General features: G+C 40.8%; 1 protein-coding gene across 1 annotated transcript in view; it reads left to right on the top strand.

Moving 5' to 3' along the window:
- Positions 1-25,914, top strand: part of LOC124775662 (dynein axonemal heavy chain 8-like) — a 605,208-nt gene that overhangs the window by 367,100 nt on the left and 212,194 nt on the right. The window contains exons 30-31 of the mRNA XM_047250489.1: positions 4,946-5,176; positions 11,544-11,768. Coding sequence (XP_047106445.1) covers positions 4,946-5,176; positions 11,544-11,768 — 456 coding nt within the window. The remainder of the gene's footprint in view (positions 1-4,945; positions 5,177-11,543; positions 11,769-25,914) is intronic.

Consider the following 25,914-nt stretch of genomic DNA (forward strand, 5'->3'; position numbering starts at 1 on the left):
ACTCATCGTGCAACCGCACACTGTTGGGTTCTTTCCCTTCGTTAAGTGCATTACGTAACATTTTTCCACATTTAGAGTGAGCTTCCTTTCACCGAGTGGAAATGTCCAAGTCTTCTTGCATTTTAAAATCATCTTCAAACGACAATACATCTCTGTATACAATCACTTTGTGACCGAATACACGATAGTGCTGCTAATCCTATCAGATGAACTAACCCCCCCCCCCCCTCTCCTCAACCCGCCCGCAGTTTAAAATTCTTTAACTTTCATTCTTTTTTGCATGCTGGATGACACAGCTTTTGGTTAGTGCTTCACATTGATAGCCTCAAGTTTTCTTACTTCTTTGTGACACTCAAAATCTTTCACCAAATGAAGTTTATCTAGAAACGACGACTCATTTTCTGCTAACACCCGAAACAGATTATCTTACTGATGCGGTGTTGCTTGTATTCTTTGAAGTTCCTTTATGTGCATGTGTTCTGTTTAACTGACTGTGAGATCAGTCGTCACGCTGTTTCTTTAATACCCGGTTGTGAGTTACTGCGAGGCCGATTTTATGCTGTTTACAGTCATGAAAGATTACATATGATTTTATAAAGATCTTGTAACTTCCAGGACTTTCAATTCATCTAAAGGAAAAATGAAGTGCTTTTCCATCTTATATACTGCTTTTTCTTCCTGTGATGATGATCGATACGACCGAAACCGGTGAAGAATAAAAAGTAATTCGTACAGCTGACGAGCAAACTGCACTTCTACGAGTTCCTGACAGCTACAGCAAGCCACGTCACTAATATATTAGCTGTGCTAAGCCTTGTATCCGAATACTTTTGTCTTCTGCAGATATTGTAGGATGATTCACGGTTTCCACATACTTCTTCTAACAGCTCAGATTTTTATTTTTGGTCCAGTTCGTCGACTCCATTGTTCACCGAATGTTTACTTCTCTAAGCCTTGGGTTCAGTTGTCCTGGTCTCTTTGCCAATCAAAAACTTCAACATGTTTAACAACCACTGTAGCCTATAATTCTTCAAATACTGCTTCGTCCTCATTACAATTCAACTCAGTGAACAGTACGTTCTTTGCATCATAAGTAAAAGCTACTACTTATCGATGACAGTACCTGAATATTCTTCCTCGCTGCACTATCCTGTATCATCTTCCCTATCTCTGGCATATTTCTTCGTCAATATCTACTCTACATTCTCTCTATTGGACCATAGCTTTAGAGATCCCAGCCTACTACACTTTTTAAACTCTTCTGCTTCCTTTAGCCTGATACTATCTTCGCAACCTTCTTCATACGTTTTTTGTGTGCATCTTTCAGGAAATATTTCTATCTCATCCCTTTTTGGATATTTTACGCTCATGTATTTATTTATTCACTAACTAATAGCTTTTCTTTGAAAAACATCTTTCTTTTCTATATAAACCTTGACACCGAGAACTGAAATTAAGATTGGTGAGTCCGTAATTAGCGATGATACTCCCAGACCGTGCAAGCGAGATTAGTAAAAGGTTAACACTTAGATCAATATACGTGACAACATCCTTCAACAAGAACATGGCTGTGGCAGTGATTCGGCTGGGCCTGGCAGTGAATAGTATGATTTGCAACCTGTGCATTTTACAACTCATTAGTCAATACAAGTCGTTGAGTACCATGTACTCTACTCTGCCTCATCTTCCACTCCTGTACGTATCCCCTGCATGTACCTCCCAGCAATGAATCAAGTTGCTCTATGCCCCAAGTTCTTCGAACATCTCAATATTCGTCTCCCTACAGAACCCCTCATTCTTACAATTCCACACGTTCCATGCCCTGCCATAAGGGACGTAAAGTGGGATGTAGCCGACAATGTAAACATTTATTTAAAAAATCATTACAGCCACAGTTATGAACGTACAGATCCGAAATTTTGCTGTGTAAACAAAAAGAGCTGTATTTTGATGGAAAAATACAGTAAAAGACCCAGGATTAATATTTTGCCAAAAATATGGATTTTTAATTTTTTATTGTCTTTTTATAAAAAGCCGTAACTCGGATTCTAGTGGTGTAACGAATTTAAAAATTTTACTGTAGGTTCCTAAGAATTTTATAACACGACTGAACTACAATAATTGAAATATTAAAAATTTTATTAGTCGAAGAGTTCTGAATTTTACATATTCAAAATTAAGTTTTTTCCTACGTATAATCCTATAAATCAAAATGAAATAGAAGGATTTTATATTTTTTACTTCCAATGAGACAACAACATGTTTCAAATAACTCCTGAATATTTCATAGCATTAGCGCATATAGTTTTTGAGAAAAGGCTTCTAATATTGCAAAAAATGTAAAACGGAGAAAGTGCGATTGAAAGATTTTCTTCTTATATTTCTATATGTAATAAACCTATCTCAATTTTAAAATCCTACATACTGATGTTCCTCATCCTCCAACTTTTTCTTCTTTCCCCTTCGAATTTGCCGGGCCTGTATTTTTGCTAAGACAGTGATCTGCCAGCTTTCTTGACCCTGCTCTCATCGATGGTGTAAATGCCTTTTTTTGTAGTAAACACACCTGGATTTACACCAACTCTCCCCTGCACTTCAATTCTGCCATTATTTCTCTAGTTAAAACATAAAACTTCATCACAGACACCTGTTTTTAGTACATAATGTCCACAGTATGTCCTTTTTGAACACCTAATCCATATTAAAATTACCTAGGGCTTTCATTCGCATTTTGTATTTTGCCATGAAGACACTCCTCAACAAATCAGAGTTTGCAAGATGTCTGATTACGTGCTTCATTGCATTTATCACAGGTTCTGACAGTGAGTGTTTATGTGAATAGGTTTCCTTTACTGTTTGTACTTACAGCAATAGTCTTTTGTGCACAGTTTATGCATCGGTCTTTGGTCGGTGCATAGCATGCAAAAGTAAACTGCCCACAGTGGACGCTTCATTGCCTCTAAATTGTTTGTATTTTCCTTCTAGCTCTCCCATAATGTGACTGAAGAGAACCAATTTCTTTAATAGTTCCTCCTTGTTCTTCTCCATCCTCAGGCGTTCCACATTTCTACTCTTTCAGCAACTGACGAAACATATCACTAAGCGTCTTTTGCGTGTGGCCATCGCATTCTAACTTTCGTATTGGAGTATTTTATGGTTTATTATCTATAACAGCTTTGAAAAAATGAAGAGTCCCCACTACCATTTCCCAAATGTCTGAAAAGATGAAAGCGGCTGCGAGTGCTGAGTTTAATATCTTAAGAGCATTTTAGATTTTGACATCAAGATAAAATTTATGCACAAAATAGATTAATCTCTGTACATTAGGAAAATAATATTCATGAAAAACCGATTTTTTGAGCCCAAATCCATTACATCCACCCTTAACTGACAACTTTTCCTGATCCAGAAACATTCAAATTTAGTTAGCCTTCGAACCAGTTGTAGTCTGTTTCCTGTACCCTTCTGAATTAAGGATCTGTTAAGTTCTGTTACCCACACCGAACTCCGAAATTTATATACGTTTGCGCGCTACCCTGTTAACATAGCTACCATCTTGAAAGATGGGAATGTCTACAGCTTACTTACCATGAGGATGTAGAAGAAAGGGCACCACTTGGTCACCGAGAATGCTGAAATAAATATCCTTGTTCTTATTCATGGTAACCTAAACAAATGAGCCCAATTCAGATACTAAAAACCCCACAGACCATCATAAAGCCAAGTCTGACCCGAACTACGGGTACAAATTCTACACAGTGCAGGTTAAACACCTCGTGGTCTGTTGACGCACGTACTATTTTAAAAGAGGCAAAATCGCGACTCGCTAGACCTCCGGTGAGTTACTGTCCAAATTGTGTTGTTTATCCCATTGAAGAGATGCATCTTTGTGAATCACTGTGAGCAATGGCCTTGTACGAGCTACCCGACTCCAAATGTCCAATAAAACAGTTCCTTTCGAATACCCGCTCAGAAAGTGGTCACAACTGGACTGTATTTACTGACAGCAACAATTCCTATCAAATCTCATCCCTGTTGGTTGATTGGTTGAGGGTTTCTTTATTATCCCTACATGCATTGATACATTGACATATCAAGCAACCGCATTCATAATATCGCCATGGCACATCCAAACACGATAACTCTAACCAGCGTCCAAACACGGTAACTCTGGCCATAGGCACGTCCAAACTCGATAGCTCTGGCCATGGACAGCTCCAAACATGATAGCTGTGACCATGCACAAGTCCAAACACGATAGCTTTGACCATGTACACGTCCACACTCGATAGGTCTGGCTATGGGCTCGTCCAAACACAATAGCAATGGCCATGGAAACGTCCAACACGATCGCTCTGCCTATGGTCACGTCCAAACAGGAGAACTCTGGCATGGACACATCCAAACACGATAGCTCTGGCATTGGGCACGTCCAAACGCAATAGCTCTGGCTATGGACACACCCAAACACGATAGCTTTGGCCATGGACACAAACACGTTAGCTCGAGCCATGGACACATCCAGATTCAAGAGCTCTGGCCACGGGACCTCCAAACAGAATAGCTCTGCCTATGGCCACGTCCAAACACAATAGCTCTAACCATGGCCACATCCAAACATAATAGCTCTGGCAGCAGACACATCCAAACACGATAGTTCCTTTCTAGCTTTGTTTCAGATCTCCACATCGACCCATCTTACTGTACTGATCCCATACAGTCGATCGGTATATGCGTAGCACTTCTCTGCCATGATCTACGTCAGCAGTAAAGCCTCACGTGTCCACCTGGTACCACTTCTACATTGTCTACAGCAATCCAAAGTGACCAGTGGGCTCGATTCATGGGGGTGACAAATATTTGTACAATGTGCTTAACAGCGTCCGACCACCACCAAAGAATCGCAATATTAGCCCCAGTTCACACAATGCATCGTGCTGCGTAGGTGATGGAGGTGGAGATCAAGAAGGCGTCGGCACGCGCCGAAGAGGTGCTGGTCGTAGTGACAGCGTCCGCAGAGGCTGCGGAGGTGGTCAAAGCGGAGGTGCAGGTAGTGAAGGACCGCGCTCAGGCGCTCGTCGACGTCATCGCCGTGGACAAGGCAGAGGCCGACAAGAAACTAGTAGCGGCCATGCCTGCGCTGGAGGCAGCCGAGGCAGCTCTGCTCACCATTAAGGTCAGTATCATTAACGGTGTATTTGTTTACTGTAATAATTAACAGTCTTGGTTTGGTATCTACATATATAGAAAGATTGCATACATAAAGGTGTAGGCGGTGGGCTAGTATATTGAGTTAATATTTTTTGTGTGTATTCGTATTTAGCTGTATAAGTTTTGCGTCTCTGAGGCAGAAATATAGAAATATGGATAGCCGCCAAACAGCCACACTTCGGTTGTGGTGTATTTTAGAACAGTCACTGTAACTCTAGCATACGAAGTGTGATCAAAAAGCAAAGGGAATTTCTTAATTTCGCGGGCTTTATACATCCAATTTTAAAATTTTTTTTATCTTGTTGGTACACATGTTCTTGTTGTAAGTTTGCATTTTCAGCTATTTTGAATATCTAGTTTATTGGTGACAGTCGACAAGGTTATACGTATTTTCGAGTGCTTGGAGAATTTCTATTTTCGAAAAAGATGAATCAAAGAATCTGCATTAAATTTTGCTTGAAAAATAAACTACAGTAACGCATTCGAAATGTTGACTATGGTTCAAATGGCTCTGAGCACTATGGGACTTAACTGCTGAGGTCATCAGTCCCCTAGAACTTAGAACTACTAAAACCTAACTAACCTAAGGACGTCACACACATCCATGCCCGAGGCAGGATTCGAACCTGCGACCGTAGCGGTCGCGCGGTTCCAAACTGTAGCGCCTGGAACCGCTCTGCCACTCCGGCCGGCTTGTTGACTATGGCTTTTGGTGAATCTACTATGCGTAAGACAAGAATATACGAGTTGTATAAACGTTTCATAGAGGGTCGAGAAGACAGTGAAGACTGTGACAGCCCTGGACACCCTAGCACATCAGTTACTGACGACTATGTGGAAGAAGTAAAGAAAATGGCCCTGGAAAATCGCCGTATCACCGCCAGAAAGGTTGCTGATGATGTCGGCGTATCCTTAGGCTCAAGCCAAGCAATTTTTTTCTGCTGCGCGAAAGCATGATACGTGGAGCAGCGAAGTTTGTCCAGAAATTGTTAAATTTCGACCAAAAATTACGTCGTTCATAAATTGGTCAATGAAGTCGACAACCATCCAGATCTTCTAAAGAAGGTTATAACAGCTGACGAAGCATGGGTATACGGGTATGACGTCGAAACCAAGGCCCAATCGTGCCAATGGAAACTGTCTGAAGAGCCGGGACCAAGAAAAATTCGAAGAGTTTAATAACATATGAAGGTTCTTCTCACTGTTTCTTCGATTGCAATATCGAACAGGCAGCATGAGTTCCTGGCTTATGGCAGTACGGTCAATAAGGAATACTACTTGGAAGTTACGCGCCGTTGCATGAGAGAGTTCGAAGAAAACGACCAGAATTGTGGCAAAACGACTCGTGGAAATAGCAACACGACAATTGCTACCGCTCACACCCCAACGCTTGTTCGTTTTTTGTTGGCAAAAAACAAAACTGATATAATGCCTGACCCACCGTATTCGCCGGACCTATTCCCCTGCGACTTCTTCTATTCCCGAGGCTGAAGAGAACCGTGATAGGACGTCGTTTTGCAACCACCGATGAGAAAAAAACAGAACTGCTGAAGGACCTGAACACCATAACGAAAACTGAGTTGCAGAAGTGCTTCCAAGATTGAAAAAGCGCTGGCATAAATGTGTTGTATCTGAGGGGGATTATTTTGAAGCGGAAAAAGTTGATGTTGATAACTAAATAAAGATTCTTTCAGAAAAACAAAAATTCCCGTTGCTTTTGATCACACGTCGTCTGTACTCGTATTTTGTAGGGTGTGGCACACCTTCCTATCTCGTACGCTAACACCGTCACTTTACTGGCTCCCATACACGACCAAACAATTTGTCAAATTTTACAGGTTTGTCAGACATCTGACCGTAAGCAGGGCTGTTTGACGTGTTTGAGAGAACTTTTATTGACGATAGATTTGACAAGATGGCGGACATCGTGCTGATGTCTCACCGTGGATATTTAGCAAACAAATGTTTTACTACAGTTTGTCTTATTATATCGTGAGTTTCCAAAACTGTGAAAAGTACGGTCAAGGATAGAAGCAAAATATCACTGGCAGTTACCAAAATGGTAGAGGTGTTGCGTTTTCCCAGCCATATATTACGTGGGAGGGGGTTAAGAAGAAAATTAGTATTCTACACACAACATACAAGCAGGGATTGAATAAAATTTTAAAAATCGAAGCTCTCCGGTTCTTCCACAGACGATATATATGTTTCCACGTTGTGACATTTCATAAACTCTCATTTTTAGTAGATGAGAATAAATTTTCGCATATCTTACGTATGTCTAGTTTTTCAATGTGAGAGCGAAGTAACTTGATTATTAAAAGTTTGACTGTCCATTCGGAGGAAGTTGATATAATTATCAGATTCTGTGTGTAATATTTCCTTTAGCAGATTCTTGAATTTCAACGATTCCTTGGATCTCTCTTCTTTGTTTTCTTTTTCTTCTTTAAACACAGTGCTAAATTCAATGCAAAAAAATGTTTTGTCTCAATTGGTAGCCTTTCCCACTAGTTTCAAAATACTTGACGACGCGAACAGCGTCTGTTTCAAAGTTGTTGCTACGTGTACCGGCTTGTATGATAAACCCGTGGGTAGAGATGAGCGAATTTGACAAACAAGTTTGATAGTGGACGGAGGCCTTAAGCCATACGAGCATATTTGCTCTCATTGGTGGCTTAGTGTGGTTAAGTGGTTTTCTTCTTCCAATGCCTGATACACCCAACATTTTTCTATGGCTCTTCTTCTTCCAGTACCTGATATATCCAAAAATTTTCTATCTGTAATATCGTGCAACAGAGGTCTTCTTTACAAGATGTGTCAATTACTGTTATCTTCCGACTTCCAACAACAGTAAAGATAGAGTTATGTTCACCCATTCCCTATTAACATTGTTTTTTGAGATTTTGTCTCTCCACGACATTTTATCCGTTTTTCTACAGACTAACATCTCGTGACTTTCTAAATATTGCCTTAACCTATTCTTCCGCACATAGTTTGTGACATGGAGAGCAAAACTCTACATCTAATAGTTTACTGTCTGCTTTCGCTAATCTGTTCTGAGCCTATTTGCCCGCAGCGTTTTCATCTGAATGTAGCCTTTGCAATAGCAATCCTTAAAATTTTTGTAAATTTTGTTAACAGTTTCAATAACTCTCCCTACGACTCCAAACTATGCAACAGAAATGTCGCACACATTTGCCTGTATGCCACTGCACTACTTTTGCTACAGCAAGAGCTTTTCTACATCTTGACTACCTTTGGATAGGTATAAACAATGCTCTGTCTCTAATCGGTGATGAAACATATTTTCATATCTTCTGATACCTGTTTTCTGTTGTATTTTATAGCCTTTGAAAATGACGGAATGTCGAAACGTTTAAGGTGATTTTGGAAATGTGGTCTAGACATCAGAAAAGTTATTTAATAAATAATTATACCCTCCGAAACAACGTGTTATATGACTAACTATAAACGGTCAAAATATGCAAGAAGTTTATGTTAAGCTGACATACATCTCTGCAGGCATCGTATGTTATAATAAGAGTGTAATTTTCAAGAGATTGTCGACGAAATCCGCTTTGTATAAGTATTTATTTTATCATCAGCCAGGTTATCTGGAATTTAGTGTACGGCTGACATCAACCCTCACATAAAACGAGATGTACCTATCGACAGGACGATATATGGTGGTGATAAGTACCCCTTAACTTTCTGTAGTATCGTCTTCTGCATTTATAAACATTGACGATGCGCTACACTGATTTTATTGTACCTCCATCGTGTTTGTCAACTGTAAATAGGACTGCTTATGGCAGCATTTGTAGACTTAGAGAAAGCTTTCGACAGTGTTGACTGGAATACTCTCTTTCAAATTCTGAAGGTGGCAGGGGTAAAATACATGGAGCGAAAGGCTATTTACAATTTGTACAAAAAACCAGATGGCAGTTATAAGAGTCGAGGGGCATGAATGAGAAGCAGTGGTTGTTAAGGGAGTGAGACAGGGTTGTAGCCTATCCCCGATGTTATTCAATCTGTATATTGAGCAAGCAGTAAAGGGAACAAAAGAAAAATTTGGAGAAGAAATTAAAACTTTGAGGTTCGCCGATGAGGTCAGAGACAGCAAAGGACCTGGGAGAGCAGCTGAATGGAATGGACAGTGTCTTGAAAGGAGGATATAGGATGAACATCAACAAAAGCAAAACGAGGATAATGGAATGTAGTCGAATTAAAACGGGTGATGCTGAGGATATTAGATTAGGAATGAGTTTTGCTATTTGGGGAGAGGATATAAAATGTAGACTGGCAATGGCAAGAAAGGCGTTTCTGAAGAAGAGAAATTTGTTAACATCGAGTATAGATTTAGGTGTCAGGAAGTCTTTTCTGCATGTATTAGTATGGAGTGTAGCCATGTATGGAGGTGAAACGTGGACAATAAATAGTTTAGACGACAAGAGAATAGAAGCTTTCGAAATGTGGTGCTATAGAAGAATGCTGCAGATTAGATGGGTAGATCACGTAACTAATGAGGAGTTATTGAATAGAACTGGGGAGAAGAGGAGTTTGTGCCACAACTTGACTAGAAGAAGGGATCGCTTGGTAGGGCACATTCTGAGGCATCAAGGGATCGCCAATTTAGTATTGGAGGGCAGCGAAGAGGGTAAAAATCGTAGATGGAGACCAAGAGATGAATACGCGAAACAGATTCAGAAGGATGTAGGTTGCAGTAGGTACTGGGAGATGAAGAAGCTTGCACAGGATAGAGTAGCATGGAGAGCTGCATCAAACCAGTCTCTGGACTGAAGACCACAACAACAACAACGGCAGATATTAGTCAAACATAGATCTGGCAGTAGAATAAATTGGTCAGTATTTTAATGCAAATGGCGACATTAGAACGACACTGATTCAAGTGACATTCACATCATTTAGATAAAATTAGGGAAACGCGTTTGTCTTTGTTTTAAGGAAACGTGTCATTTTCTATGGTTTAATCTTTAATGAAATGTTGACTAATATGTTAGAATAAATTTAAAAAATGTTTTATTGTAATTTTTTATTGGAAGATACAAAAAGTTTGGTTTCTGTTAAATAAATCATTGTATCACTTTGGTAGAAAAAAATACTGAAATTATAGTTGCATTACATCGAAGCACTGAAGAGCCTAGGAGGTAATCAAACTTAACCATCCCCCAATACGGAGGCTAGCATGTTTTCATCGTCCTGGACCTCATCACCCCTTCCTCTCCTGCATACATGCGGAATTGATATGTAAAACATACGATGAACTAGTGGAACAAATTTCAGAATTTTTTTATGTCTTCCAATTTTTTTACATCTTTCCTACTTTAGCGTGTGCAGGTATGTAGTTTCGGAGGCTTATTAGAAATGCCTGCAAATCTGTCTCATTAGATTTGAAGTCAATCGCTTTATACTTTTTTTTCTGTATAGTAATCATTGTAATGCATAAGGATTGACCCCTAGAAGAATGTTATTTTTCGCGTTTATGATATCTTTGCGTCCCCTCCGAAAACAGCTTGGTAGTCTTTATAGTGATCTGAAAGGCTTTCAAAATCCAGGAACGTGTCAGTGATATCTCTAACTATGAAAGACTCATACTTCGGCAGTCCTGCACGAGGTCCATCCATGCCTGAGACGTGCAGATGTCTGTCCTCTTCTTTTGCGTCTATTTTGACTTTTATATGATAAGTTACACGAACTCCAGACTATAAGCCACACTCAAAATGATGTGTTAGAATTGGATCTCTTCAGCTTTTGCATTAAGTCATAGTCATAAGTTGATGCCATAACTATCCAAGGGTGGTTTTTCACTTGGATCAGTGTGGCAGGATGTATTTTTCAAAGTAAGACGTTCTTACAGAAGACGGTGGTTTTTACGCATGAATCAGTGTAGCATAAAAATTTATATATTCTCCCATGCATCAATGCGAAAAGCTCTAATAAAGAAAACTGTCATTTGGATCAGTATGGCTGCACTGTACCCATAAGACGTTCTTCCAGCAAACCGTGCACAGTGAACAGTATTAATGACAGTACACTACAGAAGTTCAAACTAGTGTTAAGAAATAAATTAAACTCGCTACAGCTTTTATAACTGCCCTTTTCATCTTGTGTACGTTCTCTTCGTGAAATCGCACAATTTTTCTGTCGGATATAATATTTTTATATTATTTCGTGACTGTCGGAATCTCCTTTCCTTTGTCCTTTCATAAACGTTACTAAATTTTTAAATCTGTTTAACAGTTCATTATTTCACACTTTTCACTGTTGTTATTTAGCCCATGAAAGCCGACATGTTGGTGTTGATGTGACAGGCCGGTGACATCGCCACGGTGAGGAAGTTGGGCAAGCCTCCGTACCTCATCACACTCATCATGGACGCCGTGCTGATCCTCTTCCAAAAGAAGCTTGACCCAGTCAAGCCTGACATGGAGAAGCAGTTCCTCGTACCATCCTGGGCCGAATCCCTCAAGTGCATGGCAGACTCGCGCTTTCTGTTTAACCTGCAAAACTTTCCCAAAGACAGGATCAATGCCGAGGTAAGATGAATAGTTCTCCTGTCGCATTTCGGACTAAGAGTGAAAACTATCCCTCATTGTTAATGGATTCGTTGGGACAGGTTGTGAAATTTGGCGTTATGCTCGTAAATTTACACTCAATGGCCAAAAATGATGGGGAGGCAAAGGGTCACGTGTCGCTTGTTGGCTGCTGAAGCCTGCACGCTGCAGTTTTCTCTGTATATTTCTAGTAATCTCACCGACAAAAAATTAGTCACTCCTAGAAAAATCATTACAACCATCGTTTAATACCGTAAAGTCCGCCCCTGCACTTGATAACCGCCTGGATTCGGTTAGGAAGAGAGTCCACGAGTTTGGGTAGGTACATCGCATGCAGATTAAGCCACTTGCCGAGGATTTGATAGCGCAGTCCCACCAAATTGCGGCGATGATGTCGGCGTTTCATCTGCTGTTCCGACATGTCCCTCAGCTTTTCTATGTGGTTCAAGTCAGGTGATTTTTGTAGGCCAATCGAGTTGTAACAGTGAGGGGGATCGTCCAGAAAACCAATCACATATTATTCCAGCCCAATGAACTCTGCTGTTGTCGTCTCAAAAAATAAGTGTATCGGTAGCAAAGTCAGCATACAGATGTTGACTGAAAGGCAAGACCTGATCATTAGAATGTTTAAATCTAGATGCTGGTTCATGTTAGTTGTCACCTCAATGAGCTGGCCCACTTCATGATAAGAAAAGCACACGCAATACATCTCAGACCCACCTACGGCTTGAACCTGACCTTCAAGATGAAATGCTTCATTTGGCTTTCGGTGCACTCAACGACATGCGTTATTTGAATATAGGCAGAAACGTGATTCGTCAGACCACAATACATTCCGCCAGTTAGCTGCTATCCTCATATGATGGTTTCTAGCTCACTGAAGGCACGGAGCTTTATGTACCTATGTGAGCAATGACCTCTTGCAAGGTGAGCGGCTCCAAACGTTCATTGCATGTAGTTCCGTCGCAATGTTTGCTCGCTAACAGGTGAGCTTGGACATTCACTGCTTGCAGTAATTTCTGTCGGGTTTGGAAAAGATTTTGATTCACAAGCCCTCAAACGCTTCTCCGGGTGTCTCCCAGTCAGGATCTTTTTCCGACCGCAATTCTGAAATCGTGTTTCGTGGTGGTCACGTGCCTTACATCACCGCTTGTAGACACACTGAACAGTCCGCCACGAAACACCGAAAAATCCAGCAAGTTCACACTCCTTTTGACCATGGACACGGCCAAAGTCGACTACCCCTTTTTGCCACTCTGTCGCGTCCTTACATTTACCCATGTTTTACGTAAATGTTCGCTTGAAACATAAACGTCTCACTGATCGCTGTTTCCTTATGCTCACGTAGAGGCAGCACGTGACTTTATCGCTGCGTCGTCTGTAAAGGCATAAATATTCATCTGTGCCTGCGCCATAGGGTGACTGAATTTTTGTCCTGTAAGCTTATAAATGGGTTCCTGACACCCAAGGTTCGAATCGCAACAATCTCATGCACAGCAGATCGTCGATCGCTCCGTATGGTTCTGGGGTGACGATGTGACGTCCGCTTGTCGAACACTTATGCTGTGCACTGTGAAGGTTTATGCGTGCGGAACCATCATCTCTGCAATGTTGAAGACACTGTATCAGGCTGCCCAGATATCGTGTCTACATTCGCGCTATACGCCGCATGCATCTGCAACGTTCCAGCATTGTACAAGACACATCTTTAAATAGGATAACCCTTTACCACGACATTTAGCCCCTTAGTTTTAAACGAAGCTTGACCCGCACTGATTGCATTTCACGACTGTAAAACATTTTGCCATTATTGCCTTTATTACATCACGAACATATGCTTCAACAAATATTACTGAAGAGTTCCATTCCAACAGGAAGTGTTGCACACATGCACATAATACAAAGGAAGTAAGAAACGGATATTACGCCCCGTAGACGATGTGGTCGTTAGCGATGGAGCACAAGCTCGAATAAGTCAACTATTGGGTCGGAAATCGGCCGTATCATTTTCAAAGAAATCGTTCCGGCATTCGTCTTAAGAGGGCACATACATGAAACGCAAACTCTCGTGTTATCAAAGACTGTGCCTAAAATATTAAAGACAAAAAAGTAAAATTTAATGTGGTGGATAGTAATAATTAATGTAATTTTTAATTCAGTTTTCAAAACTCATAACCTGTTAAACCAATCGTGCCAAAGATGAAACGCGTAATGTCTACATAAACTAATATACTCGTACGTAAGCAGTTTTGAATATATTTTTAAGAAAAGTCATTTATAACAGTTTACACCGTTTTGAGAGGAATTGGTATAAACAAAACATTTGAAAATTTAGCTCTCTCTCTCTCTCTCTCTCTCTCTCTCTCTCTCTCTCTCTCTCTCTCTCTGTGTGTGTGTGTGTGTGTGTGTGTGTGTTGTACAGTAAGAAACGTGTCTATCAGATATGAAGGAATTTGTCACACATTTCGCAAGAAAGAGGTACGGAAGTGTCACAAAATGTGGTTTCCGGGAAAATGGCTTTAAAGATTAAGCGTATTTCTTCAACTGTAGCTTCTCAGAATTTTCCAGAACCGTACTGAATATCCCCTTTGTCCTCGACACTTCCCTTATAATTGTCTTTCTTTGTCTTATTTTCTCTGCTAGGTCCTGAACAGAAATTTCAACTCTGGACTCTCGACGACGGTCAATTTCCTCAAGAATGGTCAAAGTGAATGCACCAGTCCTGAAGCCCAAACGCTGAAACGTTTTCACTCTCCCTGTGTTCCCATTATTAAATACAATTACAGCATCATATGTTGCAAGTTTTACAACTGTAGATGATGAAAATGTTGTTTTGGAGCAAAGTTTCCAGATGAGCGCATTCAGAGACTCATTTGGATTTTCGGTTTTGAGTTTTACCATAAACACACTTCCTTAGTAGGTCACTATTTGCAGGAACCTAAATGTGGGCTAGACAACATTCATTACAGGGATGCATTTCTTGTCAGTGTAGAAATAGTTGTTCCATAGACAGAAGGGGACTGGTGCATGGCCGCAAGACATCGAACAACTTACATTTCTTTTTCAACATTTCCCATACGATTTCGAGAATCAAAGTTTGGGAAATAGTTATCAATAAATTTCACTACTAAATGCAACAAAATCGAAAAATTTAATTTTTGGTCAATTTTTCGCACTTCCCCAGTTTAGTGGTTTATGTAGAGTACGGAAAATCTGTATCTGCATGACCACAGATGAATACAGATGAATACAGATTCTCGCGAATCAATTCCAGTTTTTGAACCATAAGTAAATACACACATCAAAAAAAGTTTTGCATCGCCTCGGTTCCGAGAGTTCCTGAACCTGTACAAATAAATGGAATAGAGATCAACATAAGTATCATTTCCGCCCTTTTTATTGCTCATGACAACCACACAATCCATGCTCTACCACCTTCAGAGGTGGTGGTCCAGACTGCTTTACACACTGGTAGCTCTGATACCCAGTACCATGTCCTCTTCTATTGATGCATGCCTGTATTCGTCGTGGCATACTATCCACAAGTTCATCAAGGCGGCGTCCAGATTGTCCCGCTCCTCAACGGCGATTCGGCGTAGATCCCGCAGACTGGTTGGTTGGTCACGTTTTCAATCTATCCCAGGCATGTTCGATAGGGTTCATGTCTGGAGAATATGCTGACCACTCTAGTCGAGTGATGTCGTTATCCTGAAGGAAGTCATTCACAAGATGTGCATTGTCGCCCATGAAGACGAATGCCTCGCCAATATGCTGCTGATATGGTTGCACTATCGGTCGGAGGATGGCTTTCACGTATCGTAAACCATTACGGAGCCTTCCATAACCACCAGCGGCGTACATCAGCCCCATATAATGCCACCCCAAAACAGCAGGGAACCTCCATGTTGCTGCACTCGTTGCATAGTGTGTCTAAGGCATTCAGGCTAACTGGGTTGCCTCCAAACTGGGTTGCCTCCAAACACGTCTCCGACGATTGTCTGGTTGAAGGCATATGCGACATTCATTGGTGAAGAAAACGTGGTGCCAGTCCTGAGCGGTCCATTCAGCATGTTGTGGGGCCCATTTGTACCGTGCTGCCTGGTGTTGTGGTTGCAAAGATGGACCTCGCCATGTGCTGTGGCCTTCTCCACCAGACATCGCGGCGCCTAAAGTATCAGCAACCAAACTGACAGCCTGCAGCCGCGGGTTGCCCGCCTCGCAGGCACACCAAAGCACTACACAACCGACAGGCAATATTGATGAACAACCACAACAACAACACCACAGCAAAGACACCAGCGGCCACCAGGGGCAACTACCGGCCCACGTAAACATACGGAAGAGGTCGCTGCAGATCCCGGAACTATTTTCACACGTGAAACCTCTTGATGGAAAATAGTTCCAAGGTACTCATCCGCCGCCGCTCCGCCGCACATCGGCAGTTCATCGACCGCCAGCAGACATGTATAGCTGCCACCCCGGCAGCCCGACTTGGATCTTCTCGCTGATCTCTGGATTAGGCTTGGTATATCGGAGAACTCTCTGGCAGAGACTAGTAGGAAATTATTTCAGTTGTTTTCTATATTATTCTTGTATGTAGTTGTGATTCGAAGATGGATCACTGTTTTGTGTTGGTGTTATACTTGGAGGATTTGTTTTGGTTAATTGAACAGTCCAATAAATTGTTTTAGGAGTTTGATCGTTAGTTTCTTCTGCTTACGCAGACATAGCACCATGGACATCGGGAGTGAAGATGCGCATCATGCAGCCTATTGCGCACAGTTTGAGTCATAACAACGTCCTGTGGCTGTACGAAAAGCATTATACAACATGGTGGTGTTGTCAGGGTTCCTCCGAGCCATAATCCGCAGGTAACGGTCATCCACCGCAGTAGTAGCCCTAGGGCGGCCTGAGTGAGGCATGTCATCGACAGTTCCTGTCTCTCTGTATCTCCTCCATGTCCGAACAACATCGCTCTAGTTCAGTATGGGACGCCTGGACACTTCCCTTGTCGAGTGGCCTTCCTGGCACAAAGTAACAATGCTGACGCGATCGAACCGTGGTATTGATCGTCTAGGCATGGTTGGACTACAGACAACACGAGCCGCATACCTCTTTCCTGGTGGAATGACTGGGACTGATCAGCTGTCGGACCCCCTCTGTCTAACAGGCGCTGCTCAAGCATGGTTGTTTACATCTTTGGGCGGGTTTAGTGCCGTCTCTGAACAGTCAAAGGGACTGTGTCTGTGATACAATACTCACAGTCAACGTCTACCTTCAGGAGTTTTAGTCAGTGAAAGAGTTTCAGACCAGTGTGCACTCCGCTGCAGAGTAAAAATTCTTTCTATAAACATATAAGGATATTCCACGTAATCGTCCAAAATAAATGCAAATGTAGATGGAAAAATTGATCAAAAACGTGAAGTGTTTGTTCATTTAATGCAAATTTTCGTTTTCTTTCACACAGTTCGTTCCCTTGTGAGCAGCTGCCTGACAGCAGTAGTGATTACAGACAGAAGGACCTAGAAGTTGATATGGGAGGGAAACCAAGTTCCATTGTATTGTCCAGACGGAAGGGATGGCTTCCAGAATAAGCTTTCGCTCCAAAGACGCAGGTATCTGCACGATAAAAGCTAGCCAAAGGGGACTGTCAAACTGACTATGAACAGCATATGGAGTTCTCAAACGGCAGGATAAACTAACTCCAGAGATTACAGTAACACTGTTAGATAGATTAGATTTACTTTCATTCCAATTGATCCGTAGTGAGGAGGTCCTCCAGGATGTGGAACATGTCAGAAAAACAACAATACATGACAAACATTTACAACTAAAACAAATAAGCTAATGTACCATTCCACAGGTCCCAAGTGGAATGATAGTCATTTTTTAATGAACACCATATGAAAGAGTCATTTTACAAATACTAATGCACTGAATTTAAAATAAAAAAGTTTATTTATTTATAAGGTAATAAACATGTAATAGAACTACTATAATAGTTATTTACAATGAACACATTACTGCACTGAAATGGTGCAGAAGTTAGATTGTACTTACACACACACACACACACACACACACACACACACACACACACACACAATTTTCAATGAACACATTACTGCACTGAAATTGTGCAGAAGTTGTATTGTACTTATATACAAATCAGTTGGTTTTACTGAGAAATTCATCAATGGAGTAGAAGGAGTTGGCCACCAATAAATCCTTTAGGCTTCTCTTAAACTGAATTTCATTGGTTGTTAAGCTTTTTATGGCTGCTGGCAAGTTATTGAAAATGTGTGTTCCTGAATAATGCACACCTTTTTGTACAAGACTAAGTGACTTTAAATCCTTGTGAAGATTATTCTTATTTTTAGTATTGGTTCCATGAATTGAGCTGATGGTTTGAAAAGGTGATATATTTTTAATGACAAATTTCATTAAGGAATAAATATATTGGAAAGCAGTAGTTAGAATCCCTAGTTCCCTAAACAGGCTTCTGCAAGATGTTCTTGAGTTCACACCACATATAACTCTTACTGCAGTTTTTGTGCCCGGAAAACTTTAGCTTGGCTTGATGAATCACCCCAAAAAATAATCCCATATGACGTTATGGAATGAAAGTAAGCATAGTATGCCAGCTTTTTCATTTTTATATCCCCTATGTCTGACAAAATTCGCATTGCAAAAAGAGATTTGTTAAGAAGCTTCAGCAGTTCTGTGGTGTGCTCCTCCCAGCTGAATTTATTATCAAGCTGTAATCCCAAGAATTTAACACTGTCCACTTCTTCTATCTTCTTGTCATCATATGTTAGACATATACTTGTGGGACACCCCTTACAAGTTCTGAACTGCATGTAGTGTGTTTTTTCAAAGTTTAATGACAAAAAATTGGCTAGGAACCAGTGATTAATGTCCACAAATATTTTATAGGCTGATCTTTCTAAGACTACACTTGATTTGCTATTCATTGCAATGTTTGTATCATCGGCAAACAAAACGAACTTGACATCTGGTAATGTTACTGATGAAAGGTCATCGATATACACAAGAAAAAGTAAGAGCCCCAAAATGGAACCTTGTGGGACCCTACATGCAATTAGTTCCCAGTTGGATGATGCCTGCTAGCTTGATACATGTCTCTTTCCTAATAACACCCTTTGTTTCCTGCCAGAGATATAAGATTTGAACCATTTTGCAGCATTTCCTGTTACACTATAATATTCTAATTTACTTAAAAGGATATTGTGATTTTTCATAGTCAAATGCCTTTGACAGATCACAAAATATACCAGTTGCCTGCAATTTTTTGTCTGATGAATTAAGCACATTTTCACTGTAAGTGTAGATAGACTTCTCAATATCAGAACCTCTTAGAAATCCGAACTGTGACTTTGACAGTATGTTATTTGAGATAAGATGGTTATAAAGCCGACTGAACATTACTTTTTCGAAAATTTTTGAGAATGCTGGCAACAGTGAAATTGGACGGAAATTTGATGCTATTTCTTTATCTCCCTTCTTAACAGTGGCTTAACTTTAGCATATTTCAGCCATTCAGGAAATATTCCACTGATGAACGACTGGTTACACAGATAGCTTAATATGTTACTTAGATCAGAATCATATTCTTTAATTAATAGGAAAGTGCCACATGTGTGCGGCTTTCAGGATGCGAAAAAGATAACTTCGATTGATGAGACAAAGAAACTGATTAGTTATATAGTTATTAGTGTCAGTGGTATTGAGAAATAGCAGAAATCTCTAGAACTGAACAAAGCTTTAGGCCCTGAGGAAATCCTTGCGCCAGGCCCAAAGGAAATCCTTAATAGATTCTGTATAGAATTTACGTCTGAGTTACAGCGTATTTTCACCTTACAGATAAGGTGTAGATACCGAACTAAAAACTGTGCCCTGTAGTCGGAAGAAAGCACAGGTCACATGCATCTATCTACAAGTAGATTCTTTGAACATATTCTGAGGTCAACCAGCACGGATTCTGAGAACATCGGTCACGTGAAACCGAGCTGTTCTCACAACACATCTTGAAATCTTAGATCAATGCAGTCACATTCATGCCGTATTTCTTTACTTCCAAAATCATTAAACGCAGTATAATTATTAACGAAAATACGATCTTATGAGGTATCAAAAGAAACTTGTGACTGAGGTGAGGATTTCTTAGTGGTAGTGATTGGTCAGTCGATTGTTTTCTCGTTCGGTCGGTTTTTTCAGTTGAATGAAACAACAGAATGAAACTAGCCTCAGTGGCCAAGTTGAAACTTCTTTATCTAATTTTTTTTTTACTTAAATTGCAATAACTGAGAAGGTGAAACTTCTACGTTATTTAATTCTGAATCTCCTGAGTGAAACTGACGTCCTGTCACTTTGCTTGTCTTTATCGTTTCAACACTGACCTACAGAATTTGCCCTGACAAACGGAGCTGAAACTTCTCCTATTCGTTCATTGCCCACAATATTCAAGGATAACGCGATCTGAATGCTTTAAAATTAACTCAAAAGAATGGCGCTGAATTAGAAGAAATCCTGACAACCCATACATTTCATAAGTCACTTACCTCACAGAAAATCATCATTACACGAACTAAAGCAATACAGCAAGCATCAATACAGACAGCTAAATAAAAAATTTCTAACTGCTGTAGGCTCTTAACTGTTAATAGGCATGTGACAACCAGTTCGAAAAATTAGATAATCGTCAGTAATTTCATTATCATTTTACATTAAATCTCCCTAACGGCACACGTCTAGACCGTCCACTCGCGCTAATACTTCAGACCTCTAACACTGCTAATTATTAACCTCTAATCTCCATCTCTCCTGACTATTCACTTCAAACTTTCTTCACAGCTGGCTATTCCAACTGCAAGTGCGACCAGTCACAGTGTCTCTTACAGAGGGTGCACAGCGCTGTCAGAGATTTTAATATAGTCTATAGCGCTGCCAACATACAAACACATAAACAGGCTACTTACAATGTCTGCTATATGAATATTTTCACTCATTCGCCGGATTTTAGTGATTTTACGTACATACTTTTTCAGCCTTTTCAGTTACTCATGAACCATGACTATGGTTGACAACTTTATTTGTGGGTGAAGTATCTTATTCTTTAAAAATAAAGTATATCAAAATGTATATATTTACGTAGACAAATACGAATTTTCGTACTTGTGGCATTAAATATCAATTTTTGGTTGGTTTTAAAATTGTCACACTCAGATATTTGCGTGGGTTGACTGATTGATTGATCGATATTGGTGTCATGGTCATTCTACGTTTCTGCATTCTGCGAAGTATTCAGTTTTACTTTTCTGAAGATTTACATCAAGTCTCCAATCTTTGCAGTAATTTTAAACCATATCAAGATATGACGTATACTTGTGGAGCTTTTTCCATACAATTTTACATTATACATAATATCTCTGCAAAAGTCTTAGGTTAACATTATCTGCCAGGTCTTTAACAGACAATATGAACAGCAAGGGTCTCAACATACAGTACTTTCCTGGCGTACTCTCCATATAATAAAATAAGCTACAGCATACCTACTACGTAGTGACGGGAACAACCGAATGAAAACAATCAACTGATTCAGTTGTTGAAACACAATCCACTCATTCGGCTGTAGTTATACGAATCGGTTGAGTTAGTCATTCATTCTTTTGAGTGAAACCAGTCTGTGGTAGCAACTGCATAAAACAATCGTTCAGTTGGTCAGACTACTATTTCGTTCTTTTGAATGCAACCAGTATGTGGGAGCAACAAAATGAAAACAATCGTGTCAGTCAGTTGTAGTTTTTCCTGTGGGTTGTATTATTATTCATTTGTTTTTCGAATGAAATTAGTCCGTGAGAGCAACCGAATGAAAACATTCGACACCGTTGTAGCTTTGAGTATTGACTGAATTATTCATTCTTTCATTTCAACTGAAAACAATTAATAGTTTTTTGTCGGCTGAGCCAAATACACATTCTTTTTACTGAAACCATCTTTAGAGTTTAGATGACCGAGCTATCCGTTCATTCTTCTAAGTGAAACCAGCCTGCATTATTTTAATTAGTTGAAGTAAAGCAGTGCTACATTACACCGACAGAGGGTAGTCCTACCCCTAAGGGTAAGTGAAGACGTATCTCAGGGGTACGACAAAGTTAAAATTAGCAGTATACAAGTTCATTTAATTATGTACTGGACGGAGCAATTTTCCCCTTTATCATTTAAAACTGATTCATATACTGTTGTGGCTTAAATTGTTCCAGGTGCGATTAACGCGTAACTAGGCTGACGTATTGCTGGGATAGTCCTGCCGTAACTTAAATTGCCTATCCCAGGCAAAAACTTCGCAAATGTCGGACATCTCGGTCAAATCGGGTTATTTTCCAGGACACAAACGGTCTTAGACGATGAGTTGAACGATAGCCACTGTGTTCCGTGGGAAGCAGGGACACGAGAGGGGGAATGTTTCCTGGCTTGCGTTTGGTGCTGACAACGAGAGCGGGCGCGCACCTCCATCCGACCAGCAGATATACACTACTGGCCATTGAACTTGCTACACCAAGAAGAAATGCAGATGATAAACGGGTATTCATTCGACAAATATATTATACTAGAACTGACATTTGATTAGATTTTCACGCAGTTTGGGAGCAGAGATCCTGAGAAACCAGTACCCAGAACAACCACCTCTGACCGTAATAACGGTCTTGATACGCCTGGGCATTGAGTCAAACAGAGCTTGAATGGCGTGTACAAGTACAGCTGCCCATGCACCTTCAACACGATACCACAGTTCATCAAGAGTAGTAACTGGCGTTTTGTGACGAGGTAGTTGCTCGGCCACCATTGACCAGACGTTTTCAATTGGCGAAAGATCTGGAGAATGTGCTGGCCAGGGCAGCAGTCGAACATTTTCTGTATCCAGAAAGGCCCGTACAGGACCTGCAACATTCGGTCGTGCATTATCCTGCTGAAATGTAGGGTTTCGCAGGGATCGAATGAAGGGTAGAGCCACGGGTCGTAACACATCTGAAACGTAACGTCCACTGTTCAAAGTGCCGTCAATGCGAACAAGAGGTGACCGAGACGTGTAACCAATGGCACCCCATACCATCTCGCCGGGTGATACGCCAGTATGGCGATGACGAATACACGCTTCCAATGTGCGTTCACCACGATGTCGCCAAACACGGATGCGACCATCATGATACTGTAAACAGAACCTGGATTCATCCGAAAAAATGACGTTTTGCCATTCGTGCACCCAGGTTCGTCGTTGAGTACACCATAGCAGGCGCTCCTGTCTGTGATGCAGCGTCAAGGGTAACCGCAGCCATGGTCTCCGAGCTGATAGCCCATCCTGCTGCAAACGTCGTCGAACTGTTCGTGCAGATGGTTGATGTCTTGCAAATGTCCCCATCTGTTGACTCAGAGATCGAGACGTGGCTGCACGATCCGTTACAGCCATGCGGATAAGATGCCTGTCATCTCGACTGCTAATGATACGAGGCCGTTGGGATCCAGCACGGCGTTCCGTATTACCCTCCTGAACCCACCGATTCCATATTCTGCTAACAGTCATTGGGTCTCGACCAACGCGAGCAGCAATGTTGCGATACGATATACTGCAACCGCGATAGGCTACAATCCGACGTTTATCAAAGTCGGAAACGTGTTGGTACGCATTGATCCTCCTTACACAGGCATCACAACAACGTTTCACCAGGCAACGCCGGTCAACTGCTGTTTGTGTATGAGAAATCGGCTGGAAACTTTCCTCATGTCAGCACGTTGTAAGTGTCTCTGCTCTGAAAAGCTAATAACTTGCATATCACAGCATCTTCTTCCTGTCGGTTAAATTTCGCTTCTGTAGCACGTCATCTTAGTGATGTAGCTATTTTAATGGCCAGTAGTGTAAATAACATACCAGAGGACCAGGAATTTATGAAAGCGCATTGTAGAGATGTTCGCGTTCAGCCGTAGTACTAATTTGCAGTAACGGACATGAACGTCAATAAAGTCGTTTTATAAAGGTCATGAGTAGAAGGCAAATGACATTTAAGATACTCTGTTGTTTGGTGGGCGGGACGGTGTCACGGGGCATGCAATCGGTTATTCTCGGCGGCTTCTCATTGTCTCGATAATGAAGCAAGGAAAATACAGGTTGTTCCAAAATGATCGATCACATATATTTCAGAAATAGGGAGAGGTAGAAAAGCGCGGTTTGTAGCATAATGTTCATATACACCTAAGGTTCTAGCAGCCGCTTAATGGAATTCAGTGCGTTTAAGGTGACCATATTTTCCAGACTCAAATTCAGAACACATTAAATCACTTTAATTTGTTACAAAAAGTACGACTACATTAATTTATATTTTATTAATAACTCCCAAGATGACGGATTGTGAGCAGCCGGCCGTTGTGGCCGAGCGGTTCTAGGCGCTTCAGTCCGGAACCGTGCTGCTGCTACGGTCGCAGGTTCGAATCCTGCCTCGGGCATGGATGTGCGTGATGTCCTTACGTTATTTAGGTTTAAGCAGTTCTAAGTCTAGGGGACTGATGACCTCACATGTTAAGTCCCACAGTGCTTAGAGCCATTTGAACCATTTGATTGCGAGCAAACATGCCGTATTTATCAGTGCTGTATTTTTTTCGGCATGTCAGTAATTTTTAACAGCATATGAAAATATTTAACTCAAGTTTCATTATAATTAACTCTAGTCACGAACACTGCTTTCGTAGTGTCTGCAACAGACTGTGTTTTCTCACTGCTCCATAATTACTCATTTGGGAAAATACACTTTCAGTACAGCATACCGATACAGGTGTAATAAACATCTACTTCGGGATAAACCGGTTCCTATTTGTTAAATCCGAGACAAATTAGTGTCCCGAATTACCTTTGAAAAAATTCGGGACAAAACTAGAAAAATCGTGTCTCACGAAAAAAGGGAGGAGGGGGGGGCAGATGGTTACCTTAAATGTGTGCGCCATCTGTAACACAAAGGACATCTAAGTGGTATTCCAGTTCCATGTCTGGCCTAACATGTCCACAATTTACGAGTGCTGTCGCTGCTCTGATGCGAGCTTACACTCCGTGTAAATCCCACCCAAAGACAAAAATGTAATGGGTTTCCACAGAACCTGGGTGTCAGATCTGGTCTGTACCAACCATTCTATACACTGTGCCAACTGCTGGGGGGATGGGGGGAGAGGGGCACGGTAACCAGTCAATAATATAGGAAAATAAGGAAAAAAAACAGTTTTAGGTGTGTGTCAATATTTTGACGCGTATCATACCTTTCTACCTACTCCCATTTCTGAAATATACGTGATCAAAATTGTAAATATCATATTGGAACATACCGTATGTGTACAGCAGAGCGTCTAAGCCTGCTTGCCGCTGCGTTTTTAACAGACTAAAACGAAAGAAACTATATTCGGTGTGGTCCTCATTTAACGAATGTCAACTAAGATTTGTTACAATCTATTTATTTCCAATCATTTGAATCCCCAGACACGAAAAAAGGTCTAGGTTTACCCCGGACAATTGTATAAAAATCCCTCCAGGTCTACTATGGACGCCCTCAAAACTAGGACCAATCCTGGGAAATTCGGACGAACTGCAGCGCTAGTTCGGGGTGCAAAGGTAAGTGGAATGATTCCCTTAAGGATGTATGAAGAAGAAAGGAATCTTGTGTCGTTTTAACGACGGTTTGCATTGGATTTTATAGGCAGTGTTTGATGATTCCACAAGTGCAAAATCGATTGAATATTCAACCATTTTATCGTGCGAAAGGTAAATATTTTATACAGAAAATTAATTAGGCCCCATGTTTTCAGTTTTACAGGAAATGTCATGGCACAAATTTTCAGGACTATCTGTATGGTGCTAGGAATCTGTATGGAGCTAGGAGAGAGATTTAATATTTATCAGTCCGTTTTAAAACCAGTTACATTTAAAAATTCTATTTAAGCATTTATTTTCTGTTTTTTTAGTCTTGTGTGTGTGTATTTTTCAATTGATGTTAAACATTTTGATGAGATTTCAGTTTCTCTTCACCTGAGTCAACCAACATATTGCTTCCTCCTATCCATATCTCGCGAA

This window comes from Schistocerca piceifrons, chromosome 2 (assembly GCF_021461385.2).
Source record: "Schistocerca piceifrons isolate TAMUIC-IGC-003096 chromosome 2, iqSchPice1.1, whole genome shotgun sequence".
Taxonomy (NCBI): Eukaryota; Metazoa; Arthropoda; class Insecta; order Orthoptera; family Acrididae; genus Schistocerca; species Schistocerca piceifrons.